This window comes from Aspergillus fischeri, genomic scaffold, assembly GCF_000149645.3.
Source record: "Aspergillus fischeri NRRL 181 1099437636259 genomic scaffold, whole genome shotgun sequence".
Taxonomy (NCBI): domain Eukaryota; kingdom Fungi; phylum Ascomycota; class Eurotiomycetes; order Eurotiales; family Aspergillaceae; genus Aspergillus; species Aspergillus fischeri.
The window spans coordinates 1-21568 of record NW_001509766.1 but is presented as its reverse complement, the minus strand read 5'-3'; the positions used below and the strand labels follow the sequence as shown (position 1 = coordinate 21568).

The 21568-nt window shown below is 47.0% G+C and overlaps 6 protein-coding genes across 6 annotated transcripts, besides 10 other annotated features; 3 read left to right on the top strand and 3 right to left on the bottom strand.

Moving 5' to 3' along the window:
• The first annotated feature begins 500 nt into the window (after positions 1-500).
• Positions 501-1256: a mobile genetic element.
• Position 1257: 1 nt separating this feature from the next.
• Positions 1258-1830: a mobile genetic element.
• A 227-nt stretch (positions 1831-2057) lies between these two features.
• Positions 2058-2144: a microsatellite.
• Positions 2072-2111: a microsatellite.
• Positions 2130-2170: a microsatellite.
• Positions 2171-2397: 227 nt separating this feature from the next.
• Positions 2398-3033: a mobile genetic element.
• A 1528-nt stretch (positions 3034-4561) lies between these two features.
• Positions 4562-5722, top strand: NFIA_112160 (hexose carrier protein; the record flags this gene model as incomplete). The annotated part of the gene is made up of 1 exon (XM_001262588.1): positions 4562-5722. One exon carries the CDS (start codon positions 4562-4564, stop codon positions 5720-5722), a length of 1161 nt encoding a protein of 386 aa, XP_001262589.1.
• A 1637-nt stretch (positions 5723-7359) lies between these two features.
• NFIA_112150 (putative C6 transcription factor) lies at positions 7360-9909 on the bottom strand (the record flags this gene model as incomplete). The annotated part of the gene is made up of 1 exon (XM_001262587.1): positions 7360-9909. One exon carries the CDS (start codon positions 9907-9909, stop codon positions 7360-7362), a length of 2550 nt encoding a protein of 849 aa, XP_001262588.1.
• Positions 9910-10580: 671 nt separating this feature from the next.
• Positions 10581-10952: a mobile genetic element.
• Positions 10951-11256: a mobile genetic element.
• Positions 11257-12977: 1721 nt separating this feature from the next.
• On the top strand, positions 12978-14072 carry NFIA_112140 (DUF3632 domain-containing protein; the record flags this gene model as incomplete). Its single annotated transcript, XM_001262586.1, has 1 exon — positions 12978-14072. One exon carries the CDS (start codon positions 12978-12980, stop codon positions 14070-14072), a length of 1095 nt encoding a protein of 364 aa, XP_001262587.1.
• A 634-nt stretch (positions 14073-14706) lies between these two features.
• NFIA_112130 (uncharacterized protein) lies at positions 14707-15115 on the bottom strand (the record flags this gene model as incomplete). The annotated part of the gene is made up of 3 exons (XM_001262585.1): positions 14707-14778; positions 14840-14926; positions 14990-15115. The coding sequence occupies 3 exons, from the start codon at positions 15113-15115 to the stop codon at positions 14707-14709; spliced, it is 285 nt and encodes a 94-aa protein (XP_001262586.1).
• Positions 15116-17729: 2614 nt separating this feature from the next.
• Positions 17730-18335: a mobile genetic element.
• Positions 18336-18915: 580 nt separating this feature from the next.
• Positions 18916-20650, top strand: NFIA_112120 (uncharacterized protein; the record flags this gene model as incomplete). The annotated part of the gene is made up of 2 exons (XM_001262584.1): positions 18916-20489; positions 20542-20650. 2 exons carry the CDS (start codon positions 18916-18918, stop codon positions 20648-20650), a joined length of 1683 nt encoding a protein of 560 aa, XP_001262585.1.
• Positions 20651-20938: 288 nt separating this feature from the next.
• NFIA_112110 (uncharacterized protein) lies at positions 20939-21516 on the bottom strand (the record flags this gene model as incomplete). The annotated part of the gene is made up of 2 exons (XM_001262583.1): positions 20939-20982; positions 21057-21516. The coding sequence occupies 2 exons, from the start codon at positions 21514-21516 to the stop codon at positions 20939-20941; spliced, it is 504 nt and encodes a 167-aa protein (XP_001262584.1).
• Positions 21216-21562: a microsatellite.
• Positions 21563-21568: the final 6 nt, after the last annotated feature.

Genomic DNA, 21568 nt, shown 5'->3' with positions numbered 1-21568 from the left:
AGCTAGAGCCCATCCCCCTAGAAGACCTAATAACCCTGCATACATTTGATAGAAGAGAACTAGAGAATGGGAAGATAACCCACTATGTCTAGATGGATATGAGAATTAAGGACCACTATGAGAAAGACATAAGGTTCTATATTATCTAGTTAGTACACTACCCTGTTATGCTGGGAATACCTTGGATAAAGGTACATAACCCCCTGATATAATTTGCAGCCCATAGTATTATATTTAATAGTGACTACTGCCAGAAATACTGCAATACCTCCTAGAAGCTAACCAAGATACAAGCCCTGCATGATATTCCCCTAAAAACCCAGCCTAAATACCTGCCCCTAAGACCAAAGGGACTAGAGAAGAGAGATATAGCCTTTATCTTCTTAGCAGCCTGTTTAGCTTATACCTAAAGAAATACTTAGATGTTTATAATAACCCTGGAAGATCTTGAAGCTGCCCTAAAGATTAAGGAAGCTTAAAAGGAGGACCCTGCTAACCTACTATCTAAAGAATTTAAGGACTATACTGATGTTTTCTCCCCTAAGGAGGCTGAGCGCCTGCCACTATACTACCCCTATGACTATAATATTAAGTTATTAGAGGGAAAGACCCTCCTGTTTAGCCCCCTGTACGCCATGTCCTAAGAAGAATTAAAGGTCCTAAAGGAATGGATTAAAGAAAATCTGAGGAAGGGCTTTATCCACCCTAGTTCTTCACCCACTGTGTTGCCTATTTTATTTATTAAAAAGCTAGGTAAAGGCATACAAATCTGTGTTAATTACCAGGCCCTGAATACTATAACTATTAAGGATTAATACCCACTGCCCCTGATAAAGGAAACCCTGAATAACCTAAAAGGGATGAAATATTTTATGAAGATTAATATCATCTTAGCATTCAATAATATCTATATTAAGAAAGGATAAGAATACCTAATAGCTTTCCATACCTAACTAGGCCTATTTAAGTCTCTAATAATGCCCTTTAGGCTAATAGGAGCACCTATAATCTTTTAGTAATTTATTAATAATACTCTATAAGATTACCTTAATGTCTTCTACACCACCTACCTTAATAATATCCTAGTTTATAGCAAGACCCATGCTAAGCATATAACCTATATCTACTCTGTCCTGTAGAAACTATAAGAAGCTAGCCTATACACAAAGATCCAGAAATATGAGTTCATTATCCCTGAAACCAAGTTCTTAGGCATTATCATTAGCCAGGATAGCATCTGCATGGACCCTGATAAGCAACTTTTACCAGTGATTTATCAAGGATTTCTCAAAGATTATTGCTCCCTTGGTGAACCTAACTAGGAAGGATGTCCTATTTGTGTGGACCATAACCTATAAACTAAGCTTTGAAGCCCTGAAGAAGGTATTTATGAACACCCTAATCCTAAAACCATTTGACTAGACAAGAGACATTATGGTTAAAACTAACTCTTCTAATTATATGTCCGCTGGTGTGATATCCTAGTATAATAATAAAGGAGTCCTATACCCTATTACATTCTTCTCTAAGAAGCTTTCTATCACTAAATATAACTATGAAATCTATAATAAGGAGTTGCTTGCCATTATCTATTATTTTCAAGAATAATGCCCTAAACTAGAGGGTATACTATCACTAATTAAGGTTATAACTAATTACTATAACCTAGAATATTTCATGTCTACTAAGCTACTTAATAGATAATAAGCCTGCTAGTCTGAATTCCTATCCTGCTTTAACTTCAGAATTATATATTAACCTAGGAAGTAAGGAGTTAAGTCTGATGCTCTGACCAGGAGGTTAGAAGATCTCCCTAAAGAGGGGGATGAATAGCTATAATACCAGAGCTAGATAATTCTTAAAAAAGAGAACCTTAACCCTGAAATTTAGAACTTAGTAAAACTAGAAGCTATTATAAGGAGCTAGACTAACTAAAACCTAACTAGAAATAGCTAGTTAGCTATAAGAAGAGTTTGCTTTGCAGACCTAGTAGCCTAAGTTGTTAGAACACCTAAGGAACCCACTAGAGTGCCTGCCTGACCAGCTCGGACAGTTTAACCAGATCAACCAGACCAACCGGACCAACTGGACCAACTAGACCAACTGGACCAGCCAAACCAGCCAGGCAAGCCAGACAGATCAGATGAGCCAGACAAAGCAGATGAACCAGTGCCCCCTCCTAGTATTAAGGAACTACTAGATACTGCCTACTAGTTGGATGATACTGTACAGTCTATCCTGTAAGCACTAGATGAGAATGCTAGTCAACACCCTGAGATCACCCTAGCTAATTACAGATGATAAGGAAGCTACCTGTACTACTATAAATACTTATATATCCCTAACTATAATAAGCTAAGAGCCTAGTTATTATAAGAATATTATAATAAGCCTGCTGCTGGACACCCTAGAAAGCATAAGTTATATAAGTTAATAGTATAAGAATACTACTGGCCTGGCATCTACTAATATATTAATTACTGGACCTAAAACTGCTACACCTGCTGCTGATCCACCCCATCTTATGAAGCCCATTAAGGAGTGCTATGCCCACTTCTAGTACCCAAATAATCATAGTAAGATATCTCAATGGACTTTATTACTAGTCTAGTACCTAGTCAAGGCTATAATGCTATACTAGTTATTGTTGATTAACTTATAAAGATAAGGCACTTTATCCCCTGCCAGACTACCTGTGATGCTAAAGGTGTAGCCTGATTATACATCCATCACATATAGAAACTACATGGCCTGCTAAGAATAATAATATCAGACCATAGTCCTTAGTTTGTTGCCATATTCTGGAAGTACCTAACCTAATACCTAGATGTTAAGAACCTGCTGTCTACCACTTATTATCCTAAGACTAATAGCCAAACTAAAAGAATAAATGCCATCCTAGAATAATACCTATATACTTATATTACTTACCTATAAGATAATTAGACTAACTAGCTACTGTTAGCTGAGTTCACCTCTAACTCTATCTAATCATAAGCTACTAGAATCTCACCCTTCTTCACAAACTATGGATTCCACCCATGTATGGGGTTCAAACCTATCCAGCCTGTGAATCACCCTGCTGCCAGAGATGCTAAAGCCTTTGAAAAGAAAATACAAGATGTCATCAACTATGTCCATGCCCAGATCTGCATTGCCCAGGCCTGTTATGAAGAACAGATGAACCACTACTGGAGACCTGCCTGCTGTTACCATGTGGGACAACTGGTTTAGTTAGATGCCCAAAATATCAGGACCCTGTGCCCCCAGAAGAAGCTTAACTAGAAATACATAGGGCTATTCTATATCAAGAAGATTATTAGCCTGTATGCCTATAAGCTAGAACTACCAGCTTCTATAAGGATTCACCCTGTATTTAACATTAGTCTGCTGTGCCCTATTGCTAAAGACCCTGTTCCTAGATAAAGATAACCACCACCACCACTAGTAGAAGTCAAAGGTCTGGAAGAATGGATTATCAAAGATATCTTAGACTCCTGCTAGGAATGCTAGGGCTGATAGGGCCTCTATCTAAAGTATACTATCAAATAGCTAGGCTATGACAACCCTATCAAGGAACCCACCCATTACCTAAGGAATATATAAGAGATTATAGCTAATTTCCACCACCACTACCTAAGCAAACCTAAACCAGGGGATGGTCTTAACAGAGCTTGACCCTAAGGAGAGGAGTACTATCATAGTGCTGCTGTAAATAGGAGTTAGCATTACTAAGGAGGAATTACATAACCTTAGGAATATCTTCACTGCATAATTCTAAAACCTGTTTAAAGCTCTTTGAGCTACATCCTGTCTATAGAGCCTGCCTGTACCAGCCTGCCCTGCAGCCTGAACAGATAGATAGAGACCACTGTAGCCAGCCTGAGTGTCAACTACCTCATTAACCTACTTCTGTTTACTTACGAGCCCGCACCTTGACAGTGGCACGGTAATAATGGTAGCCTCTGGTTGGCTAGCATCACATGCCCACGAGGAGTAACTCTTGAGCCATCTTGCTATAGAAATGGAGGCGACTGCGAGGCGGAGCCGCTCTAGCCTTGGGGAATCTGGGGAAACTGATTCATTCTAAATCTGGGGGAAATGATCCGGAGAAGCGGAGCCGATCTGGTTTCCCTAAACTTCCCCAGATTTCCCCAGATTTCTCCAGGGCAAGGCCCCACCGCGGGGTCGCCTCAGCGAACCGGATCGGGGGAAAGGAACGGTTCTAGTCTGTGCAGAACAGAGTTTAGGCCTCCGAGTCGGAGCCGCTCTGCTTGCCCATGGGATTCTTGTATGCAAAGTGGGCATCGTCTGGCTGCTTCGCGGCAACGCAGACCGCGCACTTGGCTTTCTCCCAGTCCCTAATATGATGATCATTAGGGTTCACCGCCATCCTGTAGTCCCGAGTCATCCCTTACAAAAGGGCATATATCTAAGCTCACCTTTCCTTTTCCTCTTGCATGGCTACGAGAGCAATATATCTAAGCGAAGAGTTCCTTATTCTTCGCGTACCACTATAATGAAGCTGTTGACTATGACCCTACCGATTCCACCTAACATAATGTTTTCCTCCAATTCGCTAAGAGGCCGTGGCTTGACCATTGGTATCACCGCATGCTGTGGAGTGTCATTCATGCTATTTGGCTACGATCAAGGTGTCTTCGGGGGCATTCTCTCAAATCCCACGTTCCAGAAACAGTTCGATGATCCCAACACCACAATGCAGGGGCAGATTGTGTCAACATACGTCCTTGGATGCGTGGCGGGGGCTTTTCTGTCAATGTACACTGGAGATCGACTCGGAAGACGGCGATCAGTCTTACTAGCCAGCGCGTTTCTCACGGTCGGCGGCATCCTCCAATCCACGGCTTTTACTCTTCCCCATTTGATTGTGGGCCGCATTGTCGCTGGCCTTGGAGTTGGCATGAACACCACGACAGTGCCTATGTGGCAGAGTGAGACTTGCAAACAGGAAGACCGAGGGAAGCTGATCACCATCCAGCTCACACATCTCGTGTTCGGCTTTGTGCTTGCCAACTGGATCAATTTTGGCTTCACGTATTGCCCATACCAGCAAATCAGCTGGCGCTTTCCCCTCGGATTTCAGTCTTTTCTTGCAATCTTAACGGCATCAATGGTCCCTTTCCTGGTGGAGTCACCCCGCTGGCTTTGTGTAAGGGGTCGTTCTCCTGCCGCAAAAGAGGTCATCGCACGGGTTCTAGACAAACCTCTCGAGGATGATGAGGTACTTGCCTCGCTCCAGTCAATTGAGACTACCGTTGCCCACGAGATGGAGTCGCAAAAACCTGGATGGCGAACGATCTTCTCCAACGGGCCGCAACAAACCTTCCGTCGAATTGCTCTTGGAGTTGGAGTCAACTTCATGCAGCAATTTGGCGGCGTGAACGTTGTTGCTTACTATCTGCCCATCATTATGAAGCGCTCATTTGGTTTCAGTGACCGCATGTCTCTGATCCTGTCTGCCGTGGATTCCATGCAGTGGATGTTTTGGACCGGTCTTGGCACTTTACTGATTGACAGGCTCGGCCGTCGCAAGCTGTTGATCGTCGGCGCTGCAGGCCAAAGCCTGTGTTTTGCTATGGCCGCTCTCGGTCTTGGTATTGGCACCAAACCCCTGGAGGGTGTGGCTGTGGCATTCATCTTTGTTTACTATGCTTTCTTCGTGAGAGCCCCAGTGACTCGGAAGCTCCTTCCCATCTAACCTCGCATTGCAGGGGCTATCCTTCTTGGCTATACCTTTCATGTACCCGTCGGAACTCAACTCTAGCATTCACCGGAACTTCGCGTGCTCGGCTGCTATGGTCATGGAATGGCTAGGTGTTTATGTCATTGTGGCTATCACGCCAGTTGGTAAGTTCGGTTTCCCCCCCCCCCCTTTGGATGTATCAACCATTCAATACTAACTCACACTGGGCATTGAGAACATCGCCTGGAAATTCTACTTGGTGTTCGCGATCGCGAATTTTGTTTTCACGATCGTTTGCTGGTTCTTCGTTGTGGAAACCTCAGGACTCTCCTTGGAGGAGATTGACAAAATGTTCGAGATTAAGTACTATAGCGGCAAATCTATGACATACCTAGAGGCTGCCAAAAAAGCGAAAGGGAATCCTCCGTGCCACGAAATTTGTGAAGACGGAGAAAACAAAGACGAGTGCGGGAGTTTCTAAGGACAACCCCAACTTTGCTAGGGGCACTCCTGTTTAATTAACGTGATTCACCACCGAGTGGGCAACCCTTCCATACTATCTTGACTGTTGATGTACTTTATCAATCCTAAAGCCATTAATATTGATGTTGAGATATTTACAATTTGAGCATCTACTTTGTCTTCCGGCCGGCCCCCCGCACCCCCGGTAGCTACTGTACTTTGATAAAGCCCGAATGAGCTGTATACTGGCCTGATTTTTTGTCTCCGCTGGGGTTACTACTTCGGTCTCAACTAGGAATTCACGCCTCTATACCAGCGGACAGACCTCCTTCATAGATAAGTCGCCCTCGTGGGCTAGCTGTCGTGTAGATATTGTACGGGGTTGCCTTTTTTTTAGCATTTACAATACGTAAATCTTGAATTTCCCGCGCTAGTACACTGTACTGTGTCTGGAAAAGCTAACTCGTAGCATTTAACAAGCTGATCGGTTGCTTTATTGGGAGGTGTAGGGAGATTTCAAGACATCACTTTCTAAGCAAGGCTTTGATCGAAGATGCCTGCTTTTGTGGTTGAACAGTATTTCGCGGTGTTGCTAGAACGAAATCACTTGAATAGTAGCTGTCCGAAGTTACCTGAACAACCGGTTAGAGAAACAAAAGAGCTCTTGGTTCTCTCAGCAGACATTCTAAACGCATACATGTGAGCGCTCTATTTGCGGAGACAAGCTGGCTTCTAGTCGGGGCTGCTGAGCTATGTGGCACGGGTAAATGGAACCTTCTACCGTGTTTTTATCGACCCCTGGCCTGATATAAGTAATAGGTGGCTTTTATTTTCTCCTTGAAGGAATGGGCTAAGATTTGGCTATGGTGCGGTATTGTTTTCTTAATTGAAAACGGAGTTTTGCTTGTTTTGATCTTGATCTACTGCCCCTAATACGGTATTCCTGGTTAGAATGCTATTACGGATAATTAATTAACTTATGATAGAGCTGTCCCATAAAATAGCCACCGCAATTTGATGTATTATTAGCGCTTGAGAGCCCATATTTCCCCGCTTTGGACACGGGAGGGCGACAACGGTTCGCTGTAAATATGAAGGCAACACCCAAAGAAACCGAAATACCATGAGCTGCGAGAAAATTCAAACGGAATAGACTTCGCTTGATGGAAATGAGGCTCGTGCATATCTCCCTATGTGTCCAGATGTTTGGATAGAACTTTTCCAATAGCTTCCGCCATCCGCGACTTGCTGCCTAGGAATCGAAGCGCCCTGATGCAGCTTTCAGCCCGTGCAGTGCTGACTTGAAGCGCCTCGCTGGTATGGTCTATGTCGAACCACTGGTGATTTTGTAGCTCTTCTATTTCACTCATGTGGAAGACGGCAGCGTTTGTGAAAGCCCGAATGAGCAGAATCGTCCAGGGCTCAGTCAGAGCGGGGCTTTCATTGACAGCGAAGTGAAAGTCTGGTAGCTGCTTCAAGCCTATAGTCCCGACGGCTTGCGGCGTTATGACCGCTGCAAACTGTGCCAGCTCGATCGAACTTGCTCTTCGAATTTTCGCCGCCAGGCCGACGTGGAGACGTTTCGCCCTGTAGCCGTCGCAGCCAAGCCGGTTCTCATCCACGAAATCAATCAGGTTTGCGAGCATAAGCGAGCCCAAGTGCCACGGAATACTGATACATGGAAACCAGCTCCTAATGCGCGGAGGGACTGATTCATAGTTCATGATTAGGTCGCGGAAGAAAGCACCATGAGTGACGTCCCAGTATCGAAATACAGATAGCGTGGTCTTAATGATTTCCTCGATGGCTGGGCCGTTCTCACAATTCCTCAAGCCGTTTTGAAGATATGAGATATGGCGGAAAAGCAGCACTTTGACAGCTGCTGACCTGGCAACTGCCCTGGTTGCAACTTCGTACGTACAAGGCCAATGCAAAAGGGATGGTCTCTCAGTATCATCTTGTGCATAGAGGTCAAGTTTCCATCGCACATTCGTTACCGGTATTTCTATAGGACCCTTTGCCGCTCTCTGTGCTCCATCATGTTGACATTCCTCGTCAGGGACGACCACTGGCCGCTCATTTATAGACGAAGAGACCGTATCAAACATGACTGCGAGCCAGTACAAGAGACCAATTGTTTGACCATCTTCTGCGCTCATTCCTTGAGGGACTTCCGCATTCGGTTCAGATTCACAACTGCGAGCGCCTTGCTGAAAGCCTGCTTGGTATGCTTCGAATCGATATTTAAGTGCGTGCATCTTGCGGGCCCCTCGCTCCATGAATATCGGCGGCCCTTCTCGGACAAAAATATCTGCGATCTTAGGTAAAATTGAACTGGTAACGCTTTTGCACAGATTCCTGGTAGCCAACCCAATCGTTGCGTCTAGGTCATATTCATTCCTGGAATACGGCTTTTGAACAAGACCAAAAATCAACTCGGCAAAAACAACCCTGAAACACTCCAGATCAGAGACATTTTGGAGTGCCCGCTTTGCCTGTTCCCAAATGGATTGCTGGAGAGCCTGCTCGAACTCGTCGCCAAGCTCTTCGCCCTTGTGATCCATGAAGTTCTCACACCTGCTCGCCCCATGCAACTCGTCCCAACGCCGTTTCCCTTGAGCCCACTGCGTGGAAAAAGCCATGACGGCTAAATTGAGGACTTTAGAAGAGGCTTGATTTTCGTATGCAGTGAGACGGATCAACTTGGCCGACTGGGCGGACCGGTCGAGCTGTCTGATGCGCTGAAACATTCGATTTGACCACGCTACGCCCCATTCTGGGTGCGTTTGTGTTCCGGGGATAGGGTTTTGCGGAATGGGTAAGGGTTCGCGCCTCCTCCATTGCAGCCTATAGGGACACGTATCCTCTGCAAGCCAGCAAGCGAGGTTGTTCTCGAGAACATCGTGATATATTTGCAAAAGGCTATCGGAGATGAGTATTTTATTCGTGTTTTCCATGATCAGATGATCTGCACCAAATGTGGAGAGTGACAGAGCATGGTGGTCTCGCATGTTCATGGAGTCATTGCGTTGCCTGTCTCCCCGACGCCATCCAGTTTGTGAATCCCCCCACTGCGAAGGCGTGGAGGACATAGGACTGCGGTAAATCAGATTTCCCTGGGAGAGACCAGAAACGACGCTTTGCACATTGACGTTTGATGAGTCAGAGCCGCAGCCCGTCATCTCTGGATTCGCAAAGCCATTCCAACCGATGTGCAGGGTCGGGTCAGCAGGATGGTTGTTGCGTGAAGCCACGGAGCTCAATTCTCCTAAACTCTCCAGACTTTCAAGTTCTTGCTGTCCTTTCGTTGCTCCACTTTCATTGGAATCGGCAATAGAAGGAGGGTCGCCGGGCGCATAGAGCCTGTCCCAGCCAAGGACATCACTCCCTTGTGGAGACGCCTGGAGGAGCTGCACCAAGGAGTCCAGGCTGGTCATGTTATTCACGGTGGCCGACTCCAAGCTCTCCTTATTTCTCGGCTGGAGTCGCTGCCTCTTGACCTGGCGTTGTCCATTATCCGGGTTGCTGTCTTCAGGGTTCTTTGGACGTTGCGCCGTGGAGGGCGGATGGAGTTGTATCCAGTGAGGGTTCAAACTGCATGTCTTCTTTGTTCTGAGGCAGTGAGAGCAAGGAAGTACGCCGTCGGAGGCTTCGGCGCCAAAGGTTCGGATTAGCCCATCGGGGCTGGACAGCGGCGGGACGGGAATACTCACGATCACTATCACTATATAGTGCAGCATTGGCGAGATATGCCTGGTCGCTATTAATCAGATAGCCGTCACAGGCTTTCTTGGCTTTCCTGCATTGCTCGCAAGAGTGATTCTGGCGCCTTTTCGTCATGATCTTGTGGGTGACCTGAATATTGTGGCCACGCCGTGTAGAGCGTATGTGGATGGCGATCAGTAAAAAATGTCCAAAGCCAAGGGACTCCTCTACTCCTGATAAAGGTCCGTCTTACTCAGAAATTTAATTTTTCGCCACCCCCGCAAACTTTTGAAACCCGTTGTGGGGGTGGAAGGGTGGTGCCCCACGGGTTTGGTGCTTCTGCGGAGGCGAAGATGGGATGCGGCGTAGTTGATTAGAGCGACAGTACTAAGAGTGAACAACAGAAGCACTGTGGCTGTTGCAAGATGAACTGGGAGAGGTCACTGCCTTTGCTATTTGGAGTGAGGGGGAAAAAGAGAGAGAGACTCATTGAAGCTCGTCGACCTGGAGTACAGGCGAATGTAATGAATTCAGCACGGAGGAAGTGGTATTTCCGTATTGCCCAGGTCTAACTAATGTAATCAGTAAGCGAGCGGATCACACAACTGAGCAGATCACCCAACGCGTTTCGACTGCCATTTCAAAAACTGAAGTATTTCAGCCTGCCACCATGCCACCAAAAGCGCGTGAAGACTCAAAAAAATTAATTAAGCAGGAGGGAAGGGTTCTACTTGCAGTATCAGCTCTGAAAAAGAAGGAAATCCTTAATATTCGTGAAGCTGCGCGTGTCTATAATGTGCCTTATACCACCCTCCAACGGCGCCTAAAGGGGCATACTTTTCAAGCCGAATTACGCGCAAATAGTCATAAAATGACTCAAAATGAAGAGGAATCACTGATACAGTGGATTTTATCAATAGAGTGACGTGGAGCAGCTCCCCAACCATCCCATGTACAAGAAATGGTGAATATCCTTCTTTCAAAGCATGGAGAAACCACTACCCAGACTGTTAGAGAGAAATAGGTATATAATTTCATCAATTGGCATGATGAGATTAAAACCAGATTCTCTAGGCGCTAATTATCAGCATGCCAAATACGAAGACCCAAAGATCATCCTAGAATGGTTTAATCATGTCTAGATTACTATGATGCAGCATGGGATTGCGCTAGAAGATATCTACAACTTTGATAAAATAGGCTTTATAATGGGCTTAGTAGCTACTGCTAAGGTAGTTACAAGATCTGAGATGCTTGGTCAGCCCTTTCTTATCCAGCCAGGGAATTGCAAATGGGTTACATCTATAGAGTGTGTTAACTCTACTAGATGGGTGCTTCCACCATGTATTATCTGCAAAGGAAAGGTCCATATTGAGGGCTGTGTCACACCCTGGGATCCGTCTCTGCTGTTCTTCTGCTAGTCAACTACTTTGGGAGCGGAGTGATATAGTCCCTGGACTATATCCAATACTTGCCTGAGGCCTACCGAGCAAGGTAGCCTAATGATATACCGACCAGGTATATGTCTGATGCAACAATACAATGATCCAATCTGGTATCAAGGACAATCTGAAGGTAACACAAGATTAATGAATAGTAAAGATAGAAGCAAGGCCTGTTAAGGATGTATCCTTAACAGTAAGAGAGTAGCTGATGAATCAGACTAGTGAACTTGTACTCAAGTGAGTTATTAACATTGAATGTGAGGAACTAAACTAAGAGTGCTAGATATAATGGTAATAAGTGTCCTTATATAACTCCAGTTCCTCCCTTAGTATGCATGGTAGATGGTATGTTAGTATGTTAGTAGATGCCTTCCACGACCCATATACCTTTAATGTTATATACTGATATACCACATCATATGACAGGCGTTGGTTGACCAATTGGTTCTTGTCTCTTATGATGGTTCTGTCACTCACAGGGATCATCAAGTGATTGGATGTCTGCTTCCTATAGTTCTGCCTGTCACATCCGCCCTTAGATTAGTGCGGCTGTGTTGGTGCTGTAATACAAGGAGGGAATGAATACCAAGAGGGTGTTATGGTCTTTTCTTTAATGCACCTCCCTTTCTAGTTTCCTTGAAGTTATACCCACCTGACATATTCCCCTGGGAGAAGCGGTTTCTTTCCGCTATGGAATTGGTAGCATGACTTGATTGGTTATATAGTTTGGTGCTCCCCCTCTTTTAGGCAGCATGAGATGCATATCTCTTGCATGGGTCCCCCAGCTGATGAGTTGTCCTCATATTCAATTTCAAATCATTGACTACGCTCAACAGGGACTTTGAAGTTTCTTAGGGAAGACTATATGTTAAATAGAATACTCCATGAAGGATTCTTGAGGGTTCCTCAAGAAACAGTCTTGCCATAATTTGACTTGGTACCTTCTTCCTTACCTAACTGACAGGCCTTCTACCCTGCACAGTAGACACCTTAACATTGACAATATTGCCTAGCTAACGCCATGCTTTTCTGCTATTTTTGTATAATTAATCTTTTCTCCTGCTTTCAAGCATTCTATCTCTGCCAGAGCTGCTTCAATTAAGTCCATATTAATAGTATTATGGTCTATTTAAATCTATCAAAAAAGTCAGTGTATAGATGAAAAATGTTCGTCAGGTGATACCATTCATCAGGTGATTTGGGACGGTAAGTAATTCCGCTCAGGCCGCGCTAAACTGAATTCGGTCAGGGAAAAAACCAATCTTTTCTTATATATTTCTGGTAGATCACTAAAATTACCGTCACATCTAATGTAATTTTTCAGAGGCTGTAGGATGGCTCCACTTGCTGGGTGATTGACAAGAGATAAAGAAAACCGCCTGAAACAGCACATGCACAAGCCCAAGGATTCAGATACTGACCATAATATCACCCTGTCAGAGCCCTGTCCGACTAGCAGTATAATCCGTACATTGCTGCCTAGGAGTTCCCCTGAGAGAAATCCCTCGTCTTCTCCCTTCCTGTTCACCCTTTGCTGTGATTTAAGACCCCGTAGGGTTCTACCAGGTTGGCACTTCTCTTTCATATTCATTCATTCATCTTCGTACTCATTATTGCAACCAAACCAATCCATCAGTCAACACCGTTGACACCTCATAATGCATAATCTCCGTGATTCGCTGCTCAGCCCTTCGCCACGAGGCACCCCTCACCTCACCACATCAGAATCTTTTCGGATAGACCAAGAGGACACGCGTCAGTGCATCGCTCGGGGAGAATTCAAGGAGATTCGGAGCGCGGCCTTCAGTAACCGAACCTGGATCACCACCTCCCGATACTGCGAGCTTGGAGATGGTGTGGATTCCCTTGAAGAGTACATTCATTCCATGTGGTATATGTACTACCAGCTCGGTCGGAATATCTCGTACGAAACGCCTGACCACGAGGGTCTTGTCCTCGACATCGTCCGCATTCAAGGAATGGGACCGCTCACTCGGCCCGTGCGAGGAAATTACGGTGTTGATATCGCACGAACTGCCGAAGGCACACTGTGGAATGATCTGCCCTTCTTGGCCACCGACATGACCAACTTCTGGAACAGTGACTTCCCGACGATGTCGGGTACACACCGACTCAACTTTGCGACTTTCCTGGCCAAACTGGCATCAACTCGCGTCGGCAAGGATAGGTTGTGCCAGATTGCCCTCATTCTATTCCGCAATCTGTTTGAGGAGAGACAGGGACTTTGCAGCGGGGAGGAGTCGGATGATGAAGATCCAAAGCGAAGCATGCATCAGCTTGAAATTTTTCACTTGTTGCCAGCTGCCGTGGCTTGGCTCCGCCATACAGGCCACAATCTTATTCTACTCTCAGAGGTCTATTGGAACGATTGCCCCAGTACCATCAGCAAGGGTGGCGAGATGTTCATTGAGTCAGAGCTTGGGCAGCGATCACCCACTGGATTCTCGCCATGGAGATACATATACTGGCTCAAGCGACTCCATGAAATCCAGGAGGAGGCCAAAGAGGCCAAAGAGGAACTCTTAGAAGAGTATGCCACCGATGCCATTGACTACATGCTCAACAAACTCGTGCAACGAAACTCTGAAATTCTCAGGGCATACCAGAACGATGGAGATGCCTTGCATCAGGAAAAACATCTGCTTTGCCTGAAGAGTCTTTTGAAGAGTGAAGCTACTGAAGCTACGGAGAATAAAGACTTGAAGGATGACTCAAAGGATGGCGTAAAATAAGTAAGACGCGAAGGAAGGCCCCAAAGCAGATGTTAAGGAAGATGTCAATCAGATCTCTCTCCTCCTTTCTTAGCTTATCTCCTACTTTAGTTTCCGAGTTCAATGTTACTCTTCTCTCCTAATGCAGCCCTTCGCATATCTGCTCTATCTTCTAAGGTGTACAAATAAGATACAATTACACTACTTACATGATTCAGATGAAATACATATGTTCTGGAGTTCTGGTAATTGTTGAACTGCTGGATTGTTCAAACTGTCAGAGACAATCCCTCGGGTCAGATTCGTGAAAAACATGGTAGCTACTAGAGCATCAGGCTACTAGCATAACTCAGCAATAAATAGATGGCTAGGATATTCTCTGAATGATAGAGATGCTCAAAATATCAGGTAGTCAATAAGTAATTTGTTGATAAGCAAAACATCTAGCTAGATACTAAACGAGTGTGGTCGTAGCAAAAATCACAGAAAAGCAAGATACTGGGGATGCACATCACATATGTATCAACCCAACATACACTCAATATTGTTTGTTCCTAACCCTTCTTGAAGCGAATTGTGAGTATTGAGAATCACGCGGCATCTCACACTTCCTGGTAAGAAGAATGGCCAGGAACAGCCATTTGAAATAGTTTTATCAATGGCGGAAGTCACACTTGACCTTTCTGTTGTAGGAGTCATATGTGCACTTATTTCCATCCTTCTCGCACTTAAAAGATAATTATCATGGTTAGCCGAGGGCAATATACTTAAGTATAAAGAAAAGATACCTTTGTGTTGGCGGCGCTAGGGCACTTGGCAAGGTATGTCTTCCCATCAATTTTGTATTTACAAGTGTTGTCCTTTGTAAAACATTCCTGGGGAGTTGTTATGAGTACTTAGTTTTAGTTTTATGTGGGCAGATATTGTATAAATCTCACTCCTTTATACTCAAGGTCGGCAGCATTCACGGCTCTAGCATTGAGGCCGTCAGACTCGGCATGAATGGGACTAGCAACCACACCTATGCCAACGAACAGGAAAAGGGAAATCTTAGTGATCTGCATGGTGAAGGGCTTGGAGCGTTGGTTGAGACAATTGGAAAGATGGATCAAATAATCATAGACAGAATTGGTCTTGATGAGATTGGTATCTTGTAAATTAGGGCGTTGAGGAGCTGTCTTATGTAGGAATCATCCTGATCCCTGTAGAAGAGGTGACAAACATGATCACCAATTTGGAGGCAGTCATCATGGGTGCCGCAGCCGAAGGATTGTTGAGCTACCCAATAAGAGCTCTAATTTACGTAGTTGAAGATATTCAGTTTGTTGGTTGGTATAATCCTATAGGCGAGCATTTGACTCATTGATAATTATACCATGTCAGGGAGTGATAACATGTGCAGAACGACCAGAGTAACAGATCAGCCAGTTAATTTTCTGGCATGCTGAAATGAGGAATGATTTTCAGATCCAAGACATGAGTGCATTAGGCATGCAGGGTAGAGGTAGTGACATATTATCATTGGCCTAGGAGGATGAAGGATAAGATTTGGGCTTAATCCCGTTCCCGACCCATGTCTCTTAAAGAATTCAGGATATTTATCTTCTTGCATTCTAGTACTCATATCCACTTAGCATCTTCCCAACTACTCATGCTCGCATTGATTCTCACAACCTGTAAGCACTACAATAGTACAGGACCTTTTGACGCAGCCCCTGTTTCCTGATATTCCCAGTCGGCTCTGTCAGGATATATTCTACCCTCCATTCCCGAATCCTGTTCTGTCCCCTGTCTTTAGGCTAGTGTCCTGGTTTGACTTCGTGCCATTTGTTTCAAGGACTTAAATGTAAAACTGCCTATAATATATAACCATGTTTGGTGGGCGATGTGTAGTCCAAATAAGGCCCCACCATGTCATAGGAGAATCCTAAGATAATCCAAACTAGTATTGCACAGGATTCGAATCCTTTGTTAGGAGTAGTGATGGGTGATGCTGCGCCCATGATTCATCTTATTCATGGTCATGGACACTGTTAAATTCCGGATATATATTTTTGATTAGCATGGCTGTCCTCATTGCACCTTTTCTGCGACAAGTCGTCTTTGCAGTCTCCGGCATTTATGCTGTGTTTTATACTTCCTTCGGACTGATCGCCCTAGATATTGTCCTTTGACTGGCCTTGATCGAGAGGAAAACAGCTAAGGAAGACCTCTGGATCACAGCGGATGGAGGAATCCCAGAGGTGCTAACTAGGGACGGGTCGTTACCAAGGAAAGCACCTACAAACCTTTCAGTATCAGTGTTTTACAAAAGTACGGCTCAAGATCAGAGTGGCGCCAGAGCAAAATGGTCCCTGGAAAATAGTAACCAATGCCATTGCGCAATTCACCAACAGCTGACTGGAATGAACCACATTGGCTGCACGAGTCATCCTCCTCCCTGAACATAATTCGTCTGGAACACAAGTTGTCCAAAATAATGCAGTATGAGAGGCTTCATCTTTCCATTGCGGACCAACAGAGCTCCATGCAAGTGGTTTGTTGTATGAACTATTGACACTTCACTACCGAGCATCTAGAGACAGACATTATTCCAGACAGCCCTGAAGGCGTTTGGGACGGAATCATGCTTTGACATCGTTATAGTAATGAGAATGGTCTTGCCTATGGTACTAGGACTATATCACCATCTGATGCATTGTTAGGGGGTTGGCTGTCAGGGAGGATGCTCACTTAATACCCTAGTGCGGGTCCTACCATCTTGCTAGTTATGGAGTCAAAAGACCATGTTTATTAATTATTCATATAGATCAGGCCACTGTTATGAAAAGTTATTAGCTACAAAAGGATAAAGTCCGCAGGTGGGTGGCAAAAGTATGACTGCCAGCCGCCTCTGTTACGGCTCCGTGAGCTACCAAGCAGTGATAGTGGGCCTGGTGGAACAAAGATTCTCCCAGGCGTTCCATCTAAGCTCTCCCTAATTTAGTTACGGAAAATTTGGTGGACCTCCGGCGGGAAATGGTGGAGTACCATGTGAAATGGCGGGCCGTTCCACTTCTGATTCATTGCCATGACTGGCCCAGTCTTGGCGGATTGACCAACTCGGCTGATCAACCTCAGCTTGATTGGAATGGCTTATGCAACTGCCACAGCGTGACAGCTGTATTACGAGTGGATCACACTGCTGGTTAAAGCTCGAGTAGCTGTACTTTAGCAATCATATTCGTAGTTTCTGGAGTGCAGGATGATAAATAAAGGATATCAGTATACCTTCCTCATAGCCAATAGCTATTTCTCCACCGCAAATCTTGGACGCATAGACTCCTTCTTTAAAGAGATGATTTCTTGTGTGTTCATGATCTCTGGTGTTGATTGTTGTCAGTCAGGGGCCATGTATCTAAAGCGGACTCTCCGCTGGCCTATCTTACAGTGGGGATTCAAAAGTATTTGGACCCCCTTTGGTGATACTAGCGGCTTCCCGGGGGTCAAATACCTTTGAACCCCCACTGTAGTGCTGACTAATTAACAGATTCTAGTTAACGTAATTGGTAAGCGAGCGGATCACGCAACCGAGCGGATCACCAAACGCGTTTTGACTTCTATTTCAAAAGCTGCAGTATCCAGCCAGCCACTATGCCACCAAAAGCGCGTATAAACTCGAAAAATTCAGTTGAGCAGGAGGGAAGGGTCCTACTTGCAGTATCAGCTTTGAAAAAGAAGGAAATCCTCAATATTCGTAAAGCTGCGCGTGTCTATGATGTGCCTTATACTACCCTCCAGCGGCGCCTAAAGGGGCATACTTTTCGAGCTGAATTACGCGCAAATGGCCATAAAATGACACAGAATGAAGAGGAATCGCTTATTAGATGGATTCTATCTATGGATCAATGTGGAGCGGCTCCCCGACCGTCCCATGTACAAGAAATGGCAAATATCCTGCTTACGCAGCGTGGTTCAACTCCTACCCAGACTGTTGGAGAGAAATGGGTATATAACTTTATTAATCGGCATGATGAGATCAAAACCCGATTCTCTAGGCGCTATAACCACCAGCGTGCTAAATGCGAAGACCTAAAGATTATCCTGGAATGGTTCAATTGTGTCCAGATCACAATAATGCAGCATGGGATTACACTGGAAGATATCTACAACTTTAATGAAACTGGCTTTGCAATGGGCTTAGTAGCTACTGCTAAGGTAGTTATAAGAGCTGAGATGCTTGGTTGGCCCTTCCTTATCCAGCCAGGGAACCGCGAATGGGTTACCTCTATAGAGTGTATTAACTCTATCCCACAGGGGGCGGCGACTGTACTTGACACCAAGCTAGGGTTTAGCCCAGAGCGGTTTAGCGGCCGGGGTATGGGGGTAGGGACCAACGAAACCGTCTGGGGTACAATCGTCGCGCCAGATAGAGTCGTATGCATTTCAAATTTTGGCAGGTTACTGGTTAGCTGGTTTCACATAATCTGACCAAATTTCAATTGGGAATTCGATGATTTGCAGCTGTAGTAAGGGTGTGGTTAATGTACGGAATTTTGATGTGGTTTGAGTTGCCGCCAAACAGTGAGAATCTGGAAAGCACTGCCCATGACCACCACCATGGCTCCAGGGGAGGTTGGAGGCAGTTTAAATTTAGCCAGCTCACTGATATACTAGTTCCAAGTAATCCAGCCAAATTTCAGTATCAAAATCAATGATTTGCAGACATGGTGAGGGCATATTTGACCCCCAGGAGTTGGTGTGGTTTGAGTTCCTGCGGATAGAAAAAGCAATGCCCACAAATCAAACATTCAGGGGCTGAATCCCATCATCATTCAGATAATCAGTTAAATAGTATTATATTCATCCAAATGAGCCATTAAGAATGGAACAGCAGTTATTTATTAAGCTTTCCCAGCCACCAGTCATTATCTGCCGGTCCTGCCGCCATGGGGTGTGGCTAGCTGAGGTAGAAAGCCATCTCCGGGGGAAGGCCCATCGATTACCCCAGGCCACTGCAAAGCAGATCCATCAGGACGTCCAGAGCTGGGAGGGTGTGGAGCATGACCCCCATGCTGTGCAATGGCCTAGTCGGATTACCCAGTCAATCCCCCACCTGGATGAATACCCTGATGGGTTACTGTGCCAGCGCGACCAGGCCAGATGCCAATTCATCACTCGTTCACTTGACACGTTAAAACGACATTGGCGTGAGCACCATGGATGGACCGCACCATATCATGGAGGTCGATCACGCCTGCAAGAGCAGGAACAGGCGCAGATCACCATCCAGCAGGGATATCAGGTGGTGACCTGCCAGCGGTTTTTCCCATCCCGAAAAGGGTCCCATTATATCTGGGTGCCATGCCCCAACCAGCAGCCTGAGGAGCAAGCCCGGACCGCACCCACTGCCCACATCCAGGCCACCGTTGATGCCGTGATCCAGGCATGGGAGCAGGTCCAGGCCCAGGCCAAGGCCGATCAGGCCATCCAAGCCAGCCAGTTGACTGACGCGAACCCCTGGCTGCGGATGACTCGGTGGGCTGACTACCTGCAGGGCATCCAGGCACGTGACCTGCTTGCTAGCATGGCAGCCCCGGAGGAAGACCCCATGGATGCCACTGAGCAGGGGGTGCAGGTGATCTGGGATACTATGGAGCAGGTGGCCCGCAAGAGCCAGCGGACGGTCCAGCATTGCGGCCAGGCCATCCGGGTGGAAGCCGTCCGGTCTGAAAAGGGGCAGACCCCGCACCGGCCACTGCTGGCATATATAGATGAGGCCGTGATCAAGAAGCATGTGCAGCCATGGCAGCAGATATTAGCATTTATTGCCCGGACCCAGGCCCCGCATGACTGGGCCAGCCCCCGATATGGGATGACCGCACGGCAGCGCCAGAAATGGCGGCAGCTATGGCAGCTCGCTAGCCAGGCCCCAGGCAGCCAGGGCAGCCAGGCCGCAGTGCCAGGGGACCTAGAGGCATGGGCCATGACTGCTATAGAAAAAGCATGCTTAGAATTTTGCATTGAGCTGCTCAACCAGCGCCATCGCAGCCATGAATATGAGAGTGCATTAGTATGCGCCATGGCTGTGCTGGGCCAGGGTGAGGCCGGCTGGCGCGACCCCGAGAGCTACCCCCCGATATTATCCCGCGTGATCAAGGTGGCCCGATTCATGGTGGTGCAGAAGGCATTATGGATGGACCCCAATCCATGGCAGATCATTCAGACCTGGGCGCGGAAGGACCAGAGCGCAGAATGGGTGCTGGCCAGCGCGGATGATCAACTCGGGGAGATTGATGAGGGATATGGCAGCGATGACCCCCCATCCACCCCAGGGGCCCCATCATCGCCCCCGTCATCCATCCATAGTGATGACCCATTGCCCGCGGTCCACATTCGCCCGAGCCGCCGGCCATTCCAGGAGCAGGTGACATGGATGATGCACCCAGTTTATGATCCGTGGGACCCACGGCCCCATGAGACATGTGGACTGCGCACATATGGATTAAAGGTCCATTATATCATACGGCCCCGGCCATGTGACATGGATGGGGAGGACAACTGTTATACCAGCAGATGGCATCACCATGGGGGATTTCGGGGGTTCATCCATGGGTTAGTCACGGCGGCGCGGGAGATACTAGGCCAGTTATGCATGCAGGACCATGCGCAGATGCCCCCCATTCCATGGACGGCATTATATGACGATCCCAGCCAGAGCCAGGCTGGGTGGAACTTTTTGCACGACGCACGGACCCAGTGGCCGGTGGATGGGACCCACTGGATGATCGACCGGCTGCGGGCCGAGCCGGCCATGCAGCGGCATTTCCTGCGGGGGGGCCGATTCCACCCTGGTGCCATCCAGCAGTATTGGCAGCGCGTGGCCCAGTTTAAGGAGAAATTAGCCGTTATGGTGCATGTGACAGCAGGGCAGCCGGCCCGGGCCCCAGAGCTATTAAGCATTCAGCATTGCAACACTGCGAATAGTCAACAGCGGAATATATATATTGAGGATGGCATGGTGACGTTTGTGACGGCATATCATAAGGGGTTCCATGCTAGTAATGATGTGAAGATCATCCATCGATATGTGCCGCGGGAGGTCGGGGAGTTGGTGGTATGGTATATCTGGCTGGTGATGCCATTTGTCGACCAGTTGGCTGCATGGCAGGCCGCGCAGGTCCCGCAGGGGAGCCAGGCCGCGCAGGGTAACCAGACCGCGCAGGGAAGCCGGGCTACACAGGGAAGCCAGGCCGCGCAGGGTAGCCAGACTGCGCAGGGAAGCCAGACCGCGCAGGGAAGCCAGGCCACGCAGGGAAGCCGGGCTACACAGGGGAGCCAGACCGCGCAGGGGAGCCAGACCGCGCAGGGAAGCCAGGCCGCGCAGGGGAGCCATGGAGCACAAGGCAGCCAGACCACGCAGGGGAGCCAGGCCGCGCAGGGAAGCCAGACCGCGCGGTGGAGCCAGGCCGCGCAGGGGAGCCATGGAGCACAAGGCAGCCAGGCCGCACAGGGGAGCCAGGCCGCGCAGGAAGCCG